The sequence below is a fragment of the Capra hircus genome, chromosome 19 (genome assembly GCF_001704415.2).
Source record: "Capra hircus breed San Clemente chromosome 19, ASM170441v1, whole genome shotgun sequence".
NCBI lineage: Eukaryota > Metazoa > Chordata > Mammalia > Artiodactyla > Bovidae > Capra > Capra hircus.
The window spans coordinates 15514462-15535348 of NC_030826.1; the positions used below are offsets into that span (position 1 = coordinate 15514462).

Sequence of the window (20887 nt, forward strand, 5' to 3'; positions counted from 1 at the left end):
CTCCTCTAAGACTTCCTTATAATTGTGGGTAGGTCCACTTTCCCCCGTTGGGAGAAGCATGGTCGGGTTTAAACCCTCAGTTCAGTTCAGTCACTCAGTTGTGTCCGACTCTTTGCGACCCCATGAATCGCAGCACGCCAGGCCTCTCTGTCCATCACCAAATCCCAGAGTTCACTCAGACTCGCGTCCATCAAGTCAGTGATGACATCCAGCCATCTCATCCTCTGTCGTCCCCTCCTCCTCCTGCCCCCAATCTCTCCCAGCATCAAAGTCTTTTCCAATGAGTCAACTCTTCGCATGAGGTGGCCAAAGTACTGGAGCTTCAGCTTTGGCATCATTGCTTTCAAAGAAATCCCAGGGTGATCTCCTTCAGAATGGACGGGTTGGATCTCCTTGCAGTCCAAGGGACTCTCAAAAGTCTTCTCCAACATCACATTTCAAAAGCACCAATTCTTTGGCTCTCAGCTTTCTTTATAGTCCAACTCTCACATCCATACATGACCACTAGAAAAACCATAGCCTTGACTAGATGGACCTTAGTTGGCAAAGTAATGTCTCTGGTTTTGAATATGCTATCTAGGTTGGTCATAACTTTTCTTCCAAGGAGTAAGTGTCTTTTAATTTCATGGCTGCAGTCACCATCTGCAGTGATTTGGGAGCCCCCCAAAATAAAGTCTGACACTGTTTCCACTGTTTCCCCATCTATTTCCCATGAAGTGATGGGACCGGATGCCATGATCTTCGTTTTCTGAATGCTGAGTTTTAAGCCAACTTTTTCACTCTCCTCTTTCACTTTCATCAAGAGGCTTTTAGTTCCTCTTCACTTTCTGCCATAAAGGTGGTGTCATCTGCATATCTGAGGTTATTGATATTCCTCCCAGCAATCTTGATTCCAGCTTGTGTTTCTTCCAGTCAAGCGTTTCTCATGATGTATTCTGCATATAAGTGAATTAAGCAGGGTGACAATATACCGCCTTGATGTACTCCTTTTCCTATTTGGAACCAGTCTGTTGTTCCATGTCCAGTTCTAACTGTTGCTTCCTGGCCTGCATACAGATTTCTCAAGAGGCAGGTCAGGTGGTCTGGTATTCCCATCTCTCTCAGAATTTTCCACAGTTTATTGTGATCCCCACAGTCAAAGGCTTTGGTATAGTCAATAAAGCAGAAATAAATGTTTTTCTGGAATTCTCTTGCTTTTTCCATGATCCAGTGGATATTGGCAATTTGATCTCTGGTTCCTCTGCCTTTTCTAAAACTAGCTTGAACATCAGGAAGTTCACGGTTCACGTATTGCTGAAGCATGGCTTGGAGAATTTTGAGCATTACTTTACTCGCATGTGAGATGAGTGAAATTGTGCGGTAGTTTGAGCATTCTTTGGCGTTGCCTTTCTTTGGGATTGGAATGAAAACTGACCTTTTCCAGTCCTATAGCCACTGCTTAGTTTTCCAAATTTGTTGGCATATTGAGTGCAGCACTTTCACAGCATCATCTTTCAGGATTTGAACAGCTCAATAGGAATCCCATCACCTCCACTAGCTTTGTTCGTAGTGATGTTTTCTAAGGCCCACTTGACTTCACATTCCAGGATATCTGGCTCTAGATGAGTGATCACACCATCGTGATTATCCGGGTCGTGAAGATCTTTTTTGTACAGTTCTTCTGTGTATTCTTGCCATCTCTTCTTAATATCTTCTGCTTCTGTTAGGTCCATACCATTTCTGTCCTTTATCGAGCCTATCTTTGCATGAAATGTTCCTTGGTATCTCTAATTTTCTTGAAGAGATCTCTAGTCTTTCCCATTCTGTTCTTTCCCTCTATTTCTTTGCATTGATCGCTGAAGAAGGCTTTCTTATCTCTTCTTGCTATTCTTTGGAACTCTGCATTCAGATGCTTATATCTTTCCTTTTCTCCTTTGCTTTTCACTTTTCTTTTCACAGCTATTTGTAAGGCTTCCCCAGACAGCCATTTTGCTTTTTTGCATTTCTTTTTCATGGGGATGGTCTTGATCCCTGTCTCCTGTACAATGCCACGAACCTCATTCCATAGTTCATCAGGCACTGTATCTATCAGATCTAGGCCCTTAAATCTATTTCTCACTTCCACTGTATAATCATAAGGGATTTGATTTAGGTCATACCTGAATGGTCTAGTGGTTTTCCCTGCTTTCTTCAATTTCAGTCTGAATTTGGCAATAAGGAGTTCATGATCTGAGCCAGTCAGCTCCTGGTCTTGTTTTTGCTGACTATATAGAGCTTCTCCATCTTTTGCTGCAGAGAATATAATCAATCTGATTTTGGTGTTGACCATCTGGTGATGTCCATGTGTAGAGTCTTCTCTTGTGTTGTTGAAAGAGGGTGTTTGCTATGACTAGCGCATTTTCTTGGCAAAACTCTCTTAGTCTTTGCCCTGCTTCATTCCGCATTCTGAGGCCAAATTTGCCTGTTGCCCCAAGTGTTTCTTGACTTCCTACTTTTGCATTCCAGTCCCCTATAATGAAAAGGACATCTTTTTTTGGGTGTTAGTTCTAAAAGGTCTTGTAGGTCTTCATAGAACCGTTCAACTTCAGCTTCTTCAGCATTACTGGTTGGGGCATAGACTGGGATTACTGTGATATTGAATGGTTTGCCTTGGAAACGAACGGAGATCATTCTGTCATTTTTGAGATTGCATCCAAGTACTGCATTTCAGACTCTTTTGTTGACCATGATGGCTACTCCATTTCTTTTGAGGGATTCCTGCCCGCAGTAGTAGATAGAATGGTCACCTGAGTTAAATTCACCCATTCCAGTCCATTTTAGTTCACTGATCCCTAGAATGTCGACATTCACTCTTGCCATCTCCTGTTTGACCACTTCCAATTTGCCTTGACTCATGGACCTGACATTCCAGGTTTCTATGCAATATTGCTCTTTATAGCATTAGACCTTGCTTCTATCACCAGTCACATCCACAGCTGGGTATTGTTTTTGTTTGGCTCCATCCCTTCATTTTTTCTGGAGTTATATCTCCACTGACCTCCAGTAGCATATTGGGCACCTACTGAACTGGGGAGTTCCTCTTTCAGTATCCTACCGTTTTGCCTTTTCATACTATTCATGGGGTTCTCAAAGCAAGAGTATTTAAGTGGTTTGCTATTCCCTTCTCCAGTGGACTACATTCTGTCAGACCTCTCCACCATGACCCGCCCGTCTTGGGTTGCCGCATGGGCATGGCTTAGTTTCATTGAGTTAGACACGGCTGTGGTCCTAGTGTGATCAGAATGACTAGTTTTCTGTGAGTATGGTTTCAGTGTGTCTGCCCTCTGATGCCCTCTTGCAACACCTACCATCTTACTTGGGTTTCTCTTACCTCGGGCACGAGGTATCTCTTCACGACTGCTCCAGCAAAGCACAGCCGCTGCTCCTTACCTTGGATGAGGGGTATCTCCTCCCGCTGCCCTTCCTGACCTTCAACGTGGAATGGCTCCTCTAGGCCCTCCTGTGCCTGCACAGCCACCACTCCGTGGGTGTGGGGTTGCTCCTCCTCGTCTCCGCCCTGGCCTGGGGCATGGGGTTGCTCCTCCCTGCCACCGTTGTCCCTGGCCTCGGCCCCTGGTTCCTCCTCTCGGCCACCGCCCCTGACCTCGGATGCGGGGTAGCTCTTGGCTGTGCTTAGTGCGCCGGCCTGCCGCCGCCTGCTGGCAAGGCTCAGTATGGAGGTTGGGGTTTTCACATAGCAGTCCCTGGTATTGAATAATCCAGGAATTTGACAGCCACTTGTGGGGGTCTCCTCGAAGGAGGGTGTTGACTTCATGTGGGACCTTTACAATCAGGTCCTGGATGAAAGTCAGCTTTGTGGCTTCACGTACCAGTAAGGCGACTGAAGCCACTGCCTGCAGACAGCTAGGCCACCTGGTGGCAACGTTATCAAGTTGCTTTGAAAGGTAAACTATCTGCCTGTCCCATGTTCCTAAGGTTTGAGTCAAAATCCACATGGCTGTTTTGTCTTTCTCGGTCACATATAAGGTGAATGGTTTGGTGAGGTCTGGCAAACCCAAGGTGGGGGCAGAGATGATTGCTGCTAGTCTTAGCTCCTCAAAGGCTTTCTTCTGTTTCTCAGTCCAACTTACTGGATTTTCTTCAGGCCCTCCCAGGAGCTCCTGCCAGGAGCTCAGCTATTTGAGAATACCTTGGAATCCAAATCCTGCAGAATCCAGTGGCCCCTAGGAACTCCCTGACTTGCTGCCGAGTCTTAGGTGTGGGGAGCCTCAGAATTACTTCTTTTCCAAGTTGGTCTAGCAACCTTATGTCTTCCTTTAAGACAAACCCCAAATACCTTACCTCCTCCTTGCAGATTTGTGCCTTTTTCCTCGACACTCCATATCCCGCCTCTGCCAGCAATTGGAGGAGTGCTTGGGTCCCTTCCCAGCATTCCTCCCAGGTCTCAGCAGCCAGCAACAGGGCGTCCACATATTGCAGGAGCCAACATCCATACCTTTCAGGCTGGAAAGCTTCCACGTCCTAGGCCAAGGCTTCTTCAAAGATGGTTGGTGGTTTTTGAATCCTTGCAGGAGGCAGGGCCAAGTGAGCTGCTGCTTATTGCCTCCGATTGGATCCCCCGATTCAAAGGCAAAGATGGGTTGTGATACAGGTGCTAGGCATATACAGAAAAAGGCATCTTTGAGGTCCAAGCAAGTATAGATCCTTGTTTTAGGTGGGAGGAGGCTAAGTAAGGTATAGGGGTTTTGGACAGTTGGGTGCAGAGTTACAGCAGCCTGATTGACCAATCTAGAATCCTGTACGGGCCTATAGTCCTGTCCTCCTTCCTTCTTTACCAGTAAGATTGGTGTGTTCCAGGCTGATTGGCAAAAATTCTTGCCTGTTTTAGCCTGCTGATGTGAGGCAGAATCCCGATTCGGGCTTCTGTGGTATTGACGCTTTCTCACTGGGGTGATGCCAGGTTTGAGTTGTATTATTACAGGGGCTTGGTGTCTGGCCAGCCCAAGGGGGTTATCTTCAGCCCAGACCTCAGGGAACAGCTGAGTTAGCCTTCTCTCCAACTCTGTTGCCTTGTCTTGTCTATCTCCAGGGGGCTCATGTAACCTCTATTCGTCTTGAGGGGGCACAGAGAGGGAAGTAGGTTGTTGTGCCCACCTGAAAAGTGGGTCCTCTCTTCAGGAGAGAAAGTCACTTGTGCTCCCAGTTTGGAGAGTAAGTCTCTCCCCAGCATGGGTACTGGGCACTCAGGCATATACAGGAACTCATGAGTCACTTGGTGACCGCCTATCTGACATTTCCTGGGCTGGCAAAACGACTTAACCATTTCTTCTCCCGAAACCCCAGTTACAGTGGCAGTCCTTTTAGACAGTGGCACCACGGGTTTAGTTACCACAGGCAATTCTGCCCTGGTGTCCACCATAAAGTCAGTGTCTTGGTCCCCAATTTTTAAAGTTACCATGGGCTCTCAGGGACCTGATGTCTTTGAGCCCCAGCATCCCTATTCAGTCGCTATGTTAGTGAGTTCTGCAACTGGGAGGGGCTTGTTCCCCCTTCTTCCTTCTGGGCATTCATTCTTCCAATGACCGAACCCACTGCAGGTGCATTGATTGGGCTGTAATGGAGCCCGTGGCCTCTGTTGGGACCGGTTGGAGGGCTGTCCTGACCTCGAAACTAGGGGGCGTTTCTTTGCTTTAGTGGTGGAAAAGTCTTCGGAAGACTTTCCAAGCGCAGCAGCCAAAATTGTAAACCTCTGGTCTGCTCTCCTCTGCTTGTCTTTATACCTTTTTCTCGTATTTCTTTTGTACTTCCACGTCCCTATTCCAGAACACCTTATCTACTGTTTCAATCAGCTGAGATATGGATAGAACTCCCTCGGTCTTTTGAAGGTTTCATTTTATGTCAGGACATGCTTGCGAGATAAATGCCGAATTGATAACAATCTGGGAGCCCGTAGCTTCAGGATCTATGGGGGTATAGAGTCTGCAGGCCTCACAAAGTCTCTCGTAAAATTCGGAAGGTGACTCGTTTCCCTTCTGAACTATTCTGGCCATTTTAGATATGTCCATCGGCCTCCGGGCTCCCCTTTTAAGTCCTTGTATAATTGCCGTCTGGTATCTGTCTAATTGGATTTTTCCTTCCTCTGTATTGTGGTCCCAATTAGGTCTGTCAGTGGGGAAGGCTTGCTCTATCCAGCTCTCTGGGTTAGCAGTGCCCTCAGGAAGCATCTCCTGTAACCACTTCCTTGCCTCAGTGTTGATCCTATATCTCTCTTCTGTACTAAAGAGAGATGCTAGTAATTGCATTATATCGTCCCAGGTTGGTCGATGAGTGCGGAAAATAGTCTGCATCAGTCTAGTCATGCCCTGGGCTTCCGCCGAGTAAGAGGAGGTGTGTTTTTGCCTGTTCAGTATATCGGTTGATGAAAAGGGCTGATAGTAATAGGTTACAGGAGCTTGTGATAGTTACCATCCTCCCCTATCATTGGGGGTTGCTGAGCTTCTCTGAGGGGTCTGCAAGGGTATTCTGTCCTCTGGCTCTTTGGCAGAGGAGAACCTTTGTTTAATTCCAGTGGTTCCTCCCCCTTTCCAGGAGTACTTACTGGGAGTAGAGGGTAGAGTTTAGGGAACGTAGTGGCAGGCATCCCGGAGAAGGCAATGGCACCCCACTCCAGTCCTCTTGCCTGGAAAATCCCATGGACAGAGGAGCCTGGTGGGCTGCAGCCCATGGGGTCGCTATGAGTCGGACACGACTGAGCGACTTCACTTTCACTTCTCACTTTCATGCATTGGAGAAGGAAATGGCAACCTACTCCAGTGTTCTTGCCTGGAGAATCCCAGGGACGGGGGAGCCTGGTGGGCTGCCATCTATGGGGTCGCACAGAGTCGGACACGACTGAAGTGACTTAGCAGCAGCAGCAGCAGCCGTGGCAGCATCCAGGCTGGTAGAGTCCGGTGGGCTCATTGTCCCTCCAGCTGAGGCTGGAGCTTGCCGGGGGTGCGGCTCTACAACTTGTGGAGCTGTCGGGACCGTTGAGGAATCCGGGAGGCTTACCGGTCTCGAGCTGGTTTCTCCGGTTGGGCCTCCGGTCGGTGGCCGCAGTGTTACTAGCTGGCGGAACCATCATCCAATACAGTGGTGGTGGAAGCTCATCTCCTTTAGGGTCCTGTAAAATTTCTTCCTCATCCTTGGTTACCTTTTGGGCCATCAAGATTTTTCCTTCCCCGCCATGAGCATAAAAACGGGCCCATTTGGGGGGTCTTGTGCTATTCCCAGCCAAGAGTCTATGTACGGGAACTGGTCGGGGCGTCCGGGCTTTCCTGTAACTACAGCATAGACTGCCTTTATGAGATTGAAGTCCATAGTGCCCTCTGGTGGCCAGCCAACTCCCATTGAAGGCCATTCGACTTCACAAAGGGTACGGAGCCTGCCGGGCGTCCTTTTCCTCCCATAGTCTCCATCGAATCCTTTCTTAAAATTCTTAATCATATTCTCTAATACAGTGGCCTTAGATCTGCTTCCTCCCATTTTCTTACCTCTGGATTTCCACGTCCCAGGGCCTTCCTGAGAAGCCAGTTTACCTGTTTCCACTGGCAGGGGAGATGATGGGTCACACAGCAGATGGGTACCTCCTGGGGGAGGGCAGACTACGAGCACGCGGAAATCAATATCCTCTTTCTAAAACCCTGTGGTGCCAGCTCAGCACGTTCCCTAAGATGGCGTGGACACACCTCCTGACTGGCTTTCTTAAACCCTAAGTTCCCGTTCTTTATCCCTGGCACAGCCGTCGACCTGAGTGCTGAGCAGCTATTGTTACCAACCTAAACCAGTTTCCTATGCGTCTCCCTTCTGGTCCCTCCCAGGGGGGTGATCAGGCCCCCTCTTCCACCCTGCCGGGTGGGCTCCTCCCAACCCGAGCGCTCAGTTCCCTTGCTGCCACTCACTACCAGCCAAAGTGAAGAAAGCGGGCATGGAGAAGCCAAATTCTTCCAGAGGGGCGAGGCTCCTTCCCCCCTCTAGCAGATTCCAGCTACAAAGCCGCAGGGTGGCCTCAAATGAGACCTGTCTCCTCAAAGCGAGGAGTTTCCCGGCCCACGCACCAAATGTTATAGCCACCCATTCCGGGAAACAAACTAACTCAGAAGGACGATGAAGATAGTGGAGTGCAGTTTATTATACCGGCGGGCCCAAGGCAGAGTCTCCTCTTAGCCAAGGACCCCGACCAGCATTCGTGAAAATCTATTATACCCCATGTGTACGTGTCCGAACCCACCAACCCAATTTCCTTGAGATTTACATAAAACAAAGGAAGGGTAAGTACAATCACAATAACCCCATTATTCAAGTGTTATCAAGTGTTGGGTGTTCAGTTAATAATCAATAAGCCTGCGGTTACACTCCGATAGATACAGAAAGAATTTATGATCTGTCTGGAGGCAGGGGTGATTAGAGTATGTTTTCTCTCAGGCTATGAGTAACCTGGATGTGATCTTCAAGATTCCCCTGTCCAGAGGGGGTCTTATCCTTGTATTGTAGTTTCCATAGGCACTAAGCACAGAGTCCAGAGTCCGTTGTAGAGGTGGCCGAGCATGATCAGCATGAACAGGCCTAAGATGAGGTCCAGTCCCTATGAATTCCTTCTTCAATCAAAGGAATAAAGCAGGCATAGGGAGGATATCACAGGGTACAGTGGGTCACGGGAGAAAAATCTGGGGCAAGCATGGCATTGACCGGGAAAGAACGGTGCCGAGGGTCCTGCTGAATAAGAGACTGAAGTACCTGGGTTCTGGGAAACCTCTCTGGGAGACTGGGAAGCAGAGGGATGGAAAGGTTTTGTCTGGTTGTCTCCGTTTCACACCCCACCCCACCCCCTGCCCTGAATTGCATTCAAAACCAGCAGCACCAAAAGACCATGTCTCAGGAACACAATCCCCCCTCCATAACCACATCTCTCATTGCTTCTCCTATCTTTCTCCCTCCCAAATCAATGTGGATTCTCCACAAAAAGTACAACCACAGAATGTAATAAAAATGTATGTTTATAAATTCCTAAAATAACATGCATTTCTATTTTACATTATGAGTCTCATTTGGTTTACGAGAGTGATGTCTGCTTTTTTTCATTATCAGAGGTTATCATTGTAGAATATTGAGAAGTATAGAACAGAATGCAATGATTGGAGGATGTTTGTTCCACAATACTGTGTTGGCCTCTGCCACACATCAACACGAATCAGCCACAGGTATACACACGCCCTCTCTGTTCTGAACTCCCCTCCCATCTCCCACCCCATCATACCCCTCTAGGTTGTCACAGAACCCTGGGTTGAGTTCCCTGTTCTACACAGCAAATTCTCACTTGCTATCTATTTTGCATATGGTAATGTACATGTTTCCATGCTATTCTCTCCATTCATCCCACGCTTTCCTTGAGCGACGTCTTCTTAAAAATACAAAACACTGTCCTTTTGATGATCCTTGCCAGGACCCTTACAAGATTCCAGGGAGGAAAGGAGGAAAGAGACAACATTCCTCATCCTTTGCAGGGGATTGAATTGGGGTTCACTGCAGGAAAGGGACCCAACCAAAGCTTTACATTTTAAAAATAGCAAAAATCCATGGTGGAGAACTTTTTAAATCTTTAATAACTTTAAATAAAACATGCATGTTTCATTATTAAATAAAAGCCATTACTTTTAGAATGAAGTTGTGATTATCTCAGAATACATCTTAGGAAGAACCGGAAAGTGAACCAAGACTTTTGAGGCTCTTTAAAAGGTGAATATATATTTTTTTTAAGGTGAATATTTATGACTTTAAAGTTTGGAATTTTTGGTTCAGGTACTCCATGGCATTCTGGACCCACTTCTCCTGGGGGTCAACACAGATTTTCTTGTTCTGTTTGGTGTTGAATCTGTGGGAGAGAAGAAAATATTAAGGATCCTCTTTGAAAAGTGTGCTCGTTTAATTCTAAACCTTCCAGCACCATCTGCCATGGGATAAAGGGCCTGCAGAGGGAGCAGGGGAGGGAAGAGAGGAAGGGTGGGATGCTGATGGGGAGTGGCTGCTCGTGATGGATCAGTGGAGCCATCCTTGCTCTTGACTCAAAGGAACTGGGATGATCTGAACAAACATCTACGTAGAGAGCTAGAGTGAAAATTTCCTGTTGTGAAAACTCATGGATTGGATTACAGAGATGAAGCTAAGTGCAGAGTTCCAGGTAGCTCTAGTGTAGCTTCAGGAACTCTCTCCCCCACAAATGAAGTTCGGGACTGGGAGAGGGTAAGCTTTGTCTACTTACATCACAGCTTTCTGAGGACATTTGCTGCCCGTGATTTTTCTGTAGCTCTGCAGTCGCTGAACGGAGATCTTCTTTCTGGACACATTAAAGCAGCAGATGGTTGGAATAGAAGCTGAATTGGGGGGAGAAGTGAACAGAAAGCATGAGCACTAATGACATGTAGATAATTCTTAAGCATGACTTTGTAAGGAAGGAAATTTAAGAGAAGGCAAAGAAATGCAAGAGATGGAGGCAGAATCTGTCTGCTCTGAGATCCTGTACCTCTCCCATTGATAAGTGTCCCCAGCTATGCAATAGAGACCCATTGTTACAGGCAAGGATTTGGAAAAAGCTTGGTCAATGCCATACACGCCAACTTTGTCCTTACAAAGAGTTATGTAGCTGTGTCAAAGTCATAATTCCATTCACGAGATAGTCTCCATTCTCTGATTTCTGGACACATAGTAGACTTGCATTTCTCTGCTACTCTTGGTTGATTAGAACCATTAACTAATTTTGACCAGAAAGTGAGGAGATAGTGACATGCCATTTCTAAGCTAGTTTTTGTAAGTACCAGTGCAAGACCTTTGAGATCTTTCTTTTCCTTCATTACACTAAGCAGTAATGTTCCCAATCCATGAATTGCTCCATCCATCCAGAATCCTGAGTATATGAAGTCAAAGCTCTAGCCAATACATTATGAATGTTCAGTAGGTAAGAAAATTAACCTTTGTCGTGTTAAGCCACTGATAATTTCGGTTTGCTTGTTACCCCAGTGTGCATTGCCTTATTCAGACTGATACATACAGTAAATCTAAGTCATCAGAGGGTGAAAACATGAGTTATATACAAACATATAGATATTTTTCCCAAACGGAATCAAAACACATCACCTTGAGAGATCCCCCTGGGACCTCATGCCCTTCCTCTAACCATTGATCCTAAAGGCTGTATTGGAGTCCAGTAAAAATCTGGGGTGTACAATCAAAAGATTGTTTTTTTCTCTCCATCACGGACAAAAATCCCCTCTATGCCCCTAGTAAGAGAAGTCATTCTCTCATGTGCCCCCATCCTCAAACAAGCGAGGGCATCCAGATCATGGATGGACACAACATTGCTCTCAATATTCATGTCAGGAAGGAGCAGGAAGACCAGTTCAGTGGCCTGGGTTTCTAGTTCTGCCTCTTGCTCTGATTGTGAGGTTGAGGCTCTTCTTGTCCACTCATGAAACCCGTTTTCCCATCTTTAAAGTGAGGGAGTTCTCAGCAAGTCTCTGAAGATTCTTGATGATCTGACAGTGAAGGCAGTGGTCAGTTTTCCTGCAGAGAGAGGAGCTTACCTGGCTGAGCCAACACCTGGATGCTGCAGAGGGCGGCTGTGAACAGCAGACACAGGAGCACTGCAGAGACTTTCATGTCGAGGGGCGAGGTCGCCAGCTTCAGCCTGAGAGCTGCTGGTTCCTGAGTTTGTCTCAGCCTCTCTGCAGCTCTGGCTGCTCTGTGTGCCTTTTAAAGACAGCGCAGGGTCTGTGGGAGCATCCAGGGAAGCTTTTGCCTGGCCAAGGTCATGCATGAATCATAACGAAGGCAAGTCCTAAACTGCTGTTACAGATTCCAGCAAGTTAACAGGACAGAAGAGGTAAACTAGGGGGTGGGACTCGACAACATTTTTTTTTTTTTTTCATTTAAGCCGTATTTGCGGAATAACTGAGAACAGATGGTAATCTAGAGGGTCATTTTTACAAAGCTCTGCTTTCTCTGAAATGAACCTTATGCAGTGGAAAAAGAATCCAGGAGACCGAGGGCACGAAGAGACAAGGAGATTGAACTGCCTTCCCTGGTTCCTATGTTCATGTGGTGGTCTTTAGGATTTTGAAGGTTAGAAAGCGGCACTAAGATTTCTGCTAGGCTTCCATCCAAATGCGGGAGATCTCAGCAACTCTGAACATTTCCAGGTCTCTGGGAACCCATAAACTGTAGCACACGAGAATCTCACCCCCGTAATTCAATCTAGCAGTCAGAGAACCTTAGTTCCCTGATAATTTAGTGTCATAGAACATCAGAACTGAATAGTTCCTATTCCTGTGCAGTCTTTACTCAGCTTTACTGAGGAATATTTGACAAATAAAGATTGTTATGTATTGAAGGTGTACAGTGTGATGGTTTGGCATTTATATGCATTCAGTTCAGTTCAGTTCAGTCGCTCAGTCGTGTCTGACTCTTTGCGACCCCATGAACCGCAGCACGCCAGGCCTCCCTGTCCATCACCAACTCCCGGAGTTCACTCAGACTCACGTCCATCGAGTCAGTGATACCATCCACCATCTCATCCTCGGTCGTCCCCTTCTCCTCCTGCCCCCAATCCCTCCCAGCATCAAAGCCTTTTCCAATGAGTCAACTCTCCACATGAGGTGGCCAAAGTACTGGAGTTTCAGCTTTAGCATCATTCTTTCCAAAGAAATCCCAGGGTTGATCTCCTTCAGAATGGACGGGTTGGATCTCCTTGCAGTCCAAGGGACTCTCAAGAGTCTTCTCCGACACCACAGTTCAAAAGCATCAATTCCTCGGTGCTCAGTCTTCTTCACAGTCCAACTCTCACATCTATACATGACCACTGGAAAAACCATAGCCTTGACTAGATGGACCCTAGTTGGCAAAGTAATGTCTCTGCTTTTGAATACGCTATCTAGGTTGGTCATAACTTTTCTTCCAAGGAGTAAGCGTCTTTTAATTTCATGGCCGCAGTCACCATCTGCAGTGATTTTGGAGCCCCCCAAAATAAAGTCTGACACGGTTTCCACTGTTTCCCCATCTATTTCCCATGAAGTGATGGGATCGGATGCCATTAGGAAATGATTATTGCAAGCAAGTTAACTCATGCATCCATCACCTCTATCATCACACATAGTTACCTTTCTTGAGTGGTGAGAACACTTATGATCTACTCTCTTAGCAGATTTCAAGTATATTGTTGATGTTATTGCTCAGACTCTAGGTTGTGTCCAAGTCTTTGTAACCCCATGGACTGCAGCATGCCAGGCCTCTCTGTCTCTCACCATCTCCCAGAGTTTGCCCAAGTTCACGTCCATTGAATCGGTAATACCATCCAACCATCTCATCCTCTGCTTCCCTCTTCTCCTTTTGCCTTCAGTCTTTCCAAGGATCAAAGTCTTTTCCTGTGAGTCAGCTGTTTGCATCTGGTGGCCAAAGTATTAGAGCTTCAGCTTCAGCATCAGTCCTCCCAATGCATATTCAAGGTTGGTTTCTTTTAGGATTGACTGGTTTGATCTCCTTGCTGTCCAAGGGACTCTCAGGAATCTTCTTCAAAACCACATTATATTCACGTATATAATATAGTGTTATTAACTTGAGTCACCTTGCTGTGCCTTAGACCCCCCAGAACTCATTCATCTTATAGCTGAATGTTTGTACACTTTGACAACCACCACCCCAGAAATGCAAGTCAAAACCATAATGCGATATCACTCCATACCTGTTAGGATGGCTTTCGTTAAAAAGACAAGACACAGTAAGTGTTGTTGAGATGCGGAGAAAAGGGAGTCTCTGTGCACTCTTGGGGGGTGTGGAAATTGGTGTGTACTCTATAGAAAACAGTATGGGGGTTCCTGTGCATTTCTGAACTGTTTACTTAGCTGCTAAAGCCTTTTCCAATTGAAATCAAATAGCCAAATCCTGTACCTCAAATATACTGTCATGGATAGGTTCTATTTGAAGCAGAATAGGCGACCCCCTGCCCTCACAGGGCTTCCTTGGTGGCTCAGTGGTAAAGAATCCACCTGCCAATGATCGGACATGCAGGTTCGATCCCTGGATCAGGAAGATTCCCTGGAGAAGGAAATGACAACCCACTCCAGTTATTCTTGCCTGGAACATCTCATGGGCAGAGGATCCTGGCAGGCTACAGTCCATGGGTTTGCAAAAGAGTCAGACACATTTAGTGACTAAATGACAAAAATAACGTGCCATCCTACCCCAAGGATTCAAGGAACGCATTTGAAAAAACCAGCCATCTAGTTCTTATTACTCCCTGAGTGCACATTGCAGACAAGGTGCCTGATGGCTAAAAACACCAAAGAGAAAAGGGAGATAAGAATCCATGTGTATCTTCTTCAGTCATAGCGTTATGCTCCCTAGTAGAAGATGGTGTAAGGAGAAGTCATCATTAGTAGGGTCTTTAATGAAGTCCTTAATTAGAGTCTTTAATGGGGTGAATACAGAATTGAATAGTGATATGGAGTCATTGCAAGGCTGTTTCCAGGCTTTTCCTTTACCCTCATGTATCAAATTTGTACGGTTACACAGAGAGGTATATTGAGAAGGACTCTGAGAACTTGCCTTGCATTAGTAGATTGCAGTGATATGGCTGACTGGTCATGTCCATCATGGGCACAAGATTAAGAGAGTCCCCTTACTGGCCTGCATGGTCTCTAAGCTCCCATCTAAAGTAACTGGAGACCTATTATTTATAAAGAGAGCAAGTAGAGACCAGGAAACTTGGATCTTCCTTGTTCTTTCCTGCTCAGCTCCGGAAGAGGTGGTCTGGTGTAGACTCTGAAATCAGGATCCTGATGGCTTTGCCACAGATGAGCTTCCCTGCTGGTTCAGCTGGAAATGAATCTGCCCAAGATGCGGGAAACCTGGGTTCCATCCCTTGGATGGGAAGATCCCCTGGAGAAGGGAAAGGCTACCTACTCCAGTATTCTGGCCTGGAGAATTCTATGGACTGTTTAGTCCATGGGGTTGCACAACTGGACACAACTATTGCTTTCACTTTCTGCTACTAATTAGCTTTGATACCATGGACAACTTACTAGCCAATCTCTGCTATGTTAAAATGGAAATACTAACTATGCCTATCTTAGAGGATTGTTGTGTGAAATAAATGAATACACACACACAGGCTAAGTTACTTCAGTAGTGTCTGACTCTGTGCAACCCTATGGACTGCAATCCGCCAGGCTCCTCTGTCCTTGGGATTCTCCAGGCAAGAATATCTAAATGGGTTGCCATGCCCTCCTCCCGGGGATCTTCCCAAACCAGAGATTAAACCTGCATCTCTCATGTCTCCTTCATTGGCAGGCGAGTTCTTTATGACTAGCACCACTTGAGAAGCTATATATATATATATATATATATATATATATATATATATATATATGGCTTATACATATATAATGGCTATATATATATATATATAATGTAATATAATAAAAATGAAGTGAAAGTCACTCAGTTATGTCCAACTCTTTGTGACCCCATGGACTGTAGCCCATGGAATTCTCCAGGCCAGAATACTGGAGTGGGTAGCCTTTCCCTTCTCCAGGGGATCTTCCCAACCCAGGGATTAAACCCAGGTCTCTCACATTGCAGGCAGATTCTCACAGCTGCAGGCAGCTGAGCCACCCCAGTGTAGTGATTACTGTGGTACTCAGTAAGTGGAAATGTGTATATTAAGAAATTGGTCAGAATTTGTTATCCAGTGGGTGCTAGAAAAGGGCCCTGAGGCTGACCAATTGGCTTCCTCCATGTCTTCTCAATTTTCCCAACTGCTTCCACGTAAAAGCATGTTACCCTAAGGGATGTCTGAGTTACACATGTGGAGGATGTGAGGTCTCCAAAGCTGTGTCAGTATAACAAGCTGGGAACATTCCTGACCTCTAAGGTGTGTGGCGGATGCAGCTGAGCGATTATATGTCCTTAATAGGAATAATTTTAGAACTCTCCTGGGTGGTTTGAGGGCCCTATGAGCAAATGACTTTACATTTTTGTGTTTCCATCCAAAAGTTTGGATTGAATCTGAATCAGAAAAACCTCAGTGGAAATAAATAAACCAAAATCGCATATCATTGAAGTTCAGCAGCTGTTCCGTCCAGCTGCCTGGCTGTCTCTTAGAAGTGGAGGCAGCTTCTTTGGCTGCTGTGTCTCTCTTCCTTGGAACTAGCACTCCGCAATGATTTGAGCTGGATCTGATTCTTGACCCTGGCCTGGAGCCTGAGAGATGTGGGGCCTTGGTCAGGACTGATTCTGAGTGATGGGCAGGGCATGGGATTCCCCCACCCCCGTCATTGGGAAATCTTAGCTTCCTGTGTGTGTGTGTTAGTTGCTCAGTCATGCCCAACTCTTTGTGATGCCATGGACTATAGCCCGCCAGGCTTCTCTGTCCATAGAATTCTCCAGGCAAGAATACAGGAGTGGATTGCCATTCTTGTCCTGAGTGTTTTCCAGAGAATGATGGATGAACAGTGGGCAAGGATCCTGGGAATCTGGGCTCCTTATTTGTTTTGCAGTTCTGTCCCATAGTTCCGTTAATAATGCAAAGTTATACACAGAATTGAGAGACATTGTGCATGTGTGCTAAGTCATTTCAGTCATGTCCGACTCTTTGTGAAGCTATGGACTGTAGCCCACCAGGCTCCTAGAAGTTAACTTTCATTTTATTCCAATCCTCTCTTAAAAAAAAAAGAAAAAAAGAATATAGAGACCTGAGACTTGGAAACCAGTAACAAAATCCCTAAGGCATGGTGCTGTGTTTTAGGCTGAACTGATTCTAGACCCTGTCTGGTGGCAATTGCACCATTTCAAAGCCCTTGGACCCTGTTTTCCCCAAGTGCAAAGCAGGGTCTGCTGCCTCTCTTTATTGGGGCTTCCCGGGTGGTACTAGTGGTAAAGATCCTGCCAGTGCAGGAGACATAAGAGACACAAACTTGATCCCTGGGTCAGGAAGCTCCCATGGAGGAAGGCATGGCAACTCACACCAGTATTCTTGCCTAGACGATCCCATGGACAGAGGAGCCTCGTGGGCTACAGTCCATAGAGTTACAAAGAGTCAGACACAACTGAACCAACTTAGCACGCATGCACACATCTCTCTTTCTCAAGGATCACTGAGACCAAGTGTGCACTTTTGGAGGAAAATGTTAGTATAAAATGTTAGGAATATATGTTAGTATATAATGTCTAACATGTCTAAAAAATAGTAAGTTTTCAATAACAATGCAACTTCTGTAATCTATTCAAGCTGCCATATTGTTTCACTTCATGTGGGTTGACTCATTGAGTCCTCCCAGCAAATATATGAGGTAGGTATTCAAATTAAGTTCATTTTAAAGAGGAGAAAACAGAGACTTATGGAATTCAAGTGACTTCCTTTACTGTGAAATTATTTATAAAAATTTTCCCTAAAAACAAAAAAGCCTTTTTTATAAAAACCTTATATTTTGATTTGTATTTCTCTAATAATTAGTGATGTTGGACATCTTCTCATGTGCTTTTAAATCATGTGTATGCCTTCTTTGGAGAAATATCTATTTAGATCTTTTGCCCATGTTTTGATTGGGTCTTTTGTGTTTTTGTTTTTGTTTTTTGTTTTGTTTATTGAGCTGCATGAGCTCAGTATTTTGGAGATTAATCCCTTCTTGGTTACTTCATCTACAAATATTTTCTTCCATTCTAAGAGTTGTCTTTTCATTTTGCTTATGGTTTCTTTTGCTGTGCAAAAGATTTTAAGTTTAATCAGGCCCGATTTATTTATTTTTGTTTTTATTTTCATTATTCTAGGAGGTGAATTGAAAAAGATCTTGCTGTGACTTATGTCAGAGAGTGTTCTGCTAAAGGTTTTATAGTATCAGGCCTTAGAGTTACGTCTTTAATCCATTTTGAGTTTATTCTGTGTGTGATGTTAGGGTGTGCTTTAATTTCAGTCTTTTACATGTAACTGCCCAGTTTTCCCAGCACCATTTATCAAAGAGACTGTCTTTTCTCCATTGTATATTCTTGCCTACTTTATCATGGGTTAGGTGACCATAGGCACATGGGTTTATCTCTGGAATTTCTGTTCTCTTCCATTGATCTATGTTTCCGGTTTTGTGCTGGAAGTACCATAGTGTTTTGATGACTGTGGCTTTGTAGATATAGTCGGAAGTCGGGGAGCCTAATTCTTCCAGTTCCATTTTTCTTTCTCAAGATTGCTTTAGCTCTTTGTGATCTTTTACGTTTCCATAAAAACTATAAATATTTTTTGTTGTATTTTTGTGAAAAATGCCAATGGTAATTTGATAAGGATTGCTTGAATCTGTAGATTGCTTTGGGTAGTATAGCTATTTTCACAATATTGATTTTTCTAATCCAGGAGCATGGTACATCTTTCCATCTGTTTGTGCCATCTTTTATTTTTCTCATCAGTATCTTGTAGTTTTGTTTTTCCTCTTTAGGTAGGTTTATTCCTAGGTATTTTATTCTTTTTGATGCCATGGTAAATGAGATTGTTTCCTTAGTGACCTCACACAGGTCACAATGGCCATCATCAAAAAAATCCACAAATAATAAATGCTGAGGAGGGTGTGGAGAAAAGGGAATCCTCTTCCACTGTTGGTGGCAATGTAAATGGTACAGCCACTATGGAGAACAGTATGATAGTCCTTAGAAAACTAAAAGTCAAGCTATGAACCAGTGATCCCATTCCCAGACATATGATCTGGAGAAAACCATAATTTGAAATGATGCAGGCACCCCAGTATTCACTGCAGCACTATGTATAATAGCCAGGACATGGAAGCAACCGAAATGTCCATCAATAGGGGAATGGATAAAGAGGATTGTTACATATATACAATGGAATATTACTAAGCCATAAAAGGATGAAATAATACCATTTGCAGCAACATAGGTAGACCTAGAGATTGTTGTCCTGAGTGAAGTAAGTCAGTCCAAGAAAGACAAATATCATATGATACCACTTATATGTGGAATCTAAAAAAAGGCTATAAATGAACTTATCTACAAAACAGAAATAGAGTTATTGATGTAGAAAGTTAAATTATGGTTACTGAGAGGTAAGAAGGGAGAGGGATAAATTAGAAGATTGACATGTATACACTGCTATAAATAAAATAAATAACTAATAAAGTCCTACTGGACAGCACAGAGAACTAACTATACTCAATATTCTGTAATGGCTTATACAGGAAAAGAATCTTAAAAAGAGTGGATATATGTGTGTATGTATATATGTATATGCATACACACACATAAGTATATATGTATGTGCATATACACGTGTATGTATATACAAGCTTCCCAGGTGGCTCAGTGGGTAAAGAATCTACCAGCAATGCAGAAGACGCACAAGATGCAGGTTGAATTCTTGGGTCGGGAAGCTCCCCTGGAGGAGGGCATGGCAACCTACTTCAGTATTCTTGCCTGGCGAATCCCAAGGACAGAGGAGCCTGGTGGGCTACAGTCCATAGGGTTACAAAGAGTCAGACATGACTGAAGCCACTGAGCATGCACACAAGCAAATGCAAGTACTCCTGAAACTAACACATTGTAAATTAACTATATCCCAATAAAATTATAATAAATAAACAAATAAAAATAAGTAAAGACCTTATATTTAAAAATTTTGCATCTAAAAGATTCATTTGCTGTGTTATCCCATATAATCTTTTTTGGAGCAATCAACTTTAATCTTTTGTGCAAAGGATAAATCTGAAGCAATAGAATGCTGAAAGTATTTCTTTGAGCTGTTAGTCACAGTAAAGCTAGCCTATGTTTCAACAATAATAGCCATGACAATCTCAGTAGCTTATCATGACAGATACTTATTTTCTGTTTGTGTTACAGCAATATTGGTTTGGGTCTCCTTGCCAAGAGTGCTCTTTTCTGAGGAGTAACTCTGAGATACAGCTGGTTTGAAAATTACAGCCACCATCTGGAACTGGAGCCTCCAAGGTCACTGAAGCAAGGGGAGAGAGAGCAGATAGACTGTGTAGGATGTTTTAAAGAACCAGGCAAGGAAACAGCTTGTATCACATCTGTCTACATCAAGTTGACTTTCACTTATTATAGGGCTCTTAGACTAAGTGCAAAGGAGGCTGAGAAATGAAGGGGAGCACATGAATTTTGGTGAGGGCTAATAGTTTCCATCATAGTTTGTCCTTTGCTTACTTTTTCTCAACATCAGTTAACACAATTAAGCTACCCCTGAGACAGACAACCCAAAGACCTATGTAGTCACTGCATCCACCAAAATGTTCAGGACCTCTGGATTTCAGGTGGTCCTCTCTGCCAGGTGAGGATATGGAGCTATTGGGTTGACCAGATAGTTCATTTGGATTTTTCCACAACATGGCTCTAGTAGTGCTTGCTTGTCTTTACCTTCATTTGAAACAATCTTGCTAGATTATACTGTGACAGCTGTCTTATCGGCATGCATTAAAAAGATTTATCAAAATTGGTGAATTTTTGTGTAGCCATTTTAATATTGAAGATGGAAGGGAAAAAACATTTTCAGCATATTATGCTTTATTATTTCAAGAAAGAAAAGCACAACTAAAATGCACATAAAGATTAGTTCAATGTATGGAGAAGGCTACTTTTTAGTCACTAAATCATGTCTGACTCTTTTTTACCCCATGGACTGCAGCATGCCAGACTACACTGCCCTGCACCATCTCCTGTGATTTGCTTAAATTCATATCCACTGAGTCAGTGATAACATCTAGCCATCTCATCCTCTGTCGCCCCCTTCTCCTCCTGGCCTCAATCTTCCCCAGAATCAGGGTATTTTCCAATGAGTCAGCTCTTCATTTCAGGTGGCCAAAATATTGGAACT

General features: G+C 44.5%; 1 protein-coding gene across 1 annotated transcript; it reads right to left on the bottom strand.

Annotated features, from left to right (window-relative positions):
• On the bottom strand, positions 8897 to 11876 carry LOC102175436 (eotaxin). Its single transcript, XM_005693216.3, has 3 exons — positions 11595 to 11876; positions 10277 to 10388; positions 8897 to 9889 (listed from the first exon to the last, which is right to left on the bottom strand). Exons 1-3 carry the CDS (start codon positions 11668 to 11670, stop codon positions 9784 to 9786), a joined length of 294 nt encoding a protein of 97 aa, XP_005693273.1. The 5' UTR covers positions 11671 to 11876; the 3' UTR covers positions 8897 to 9783.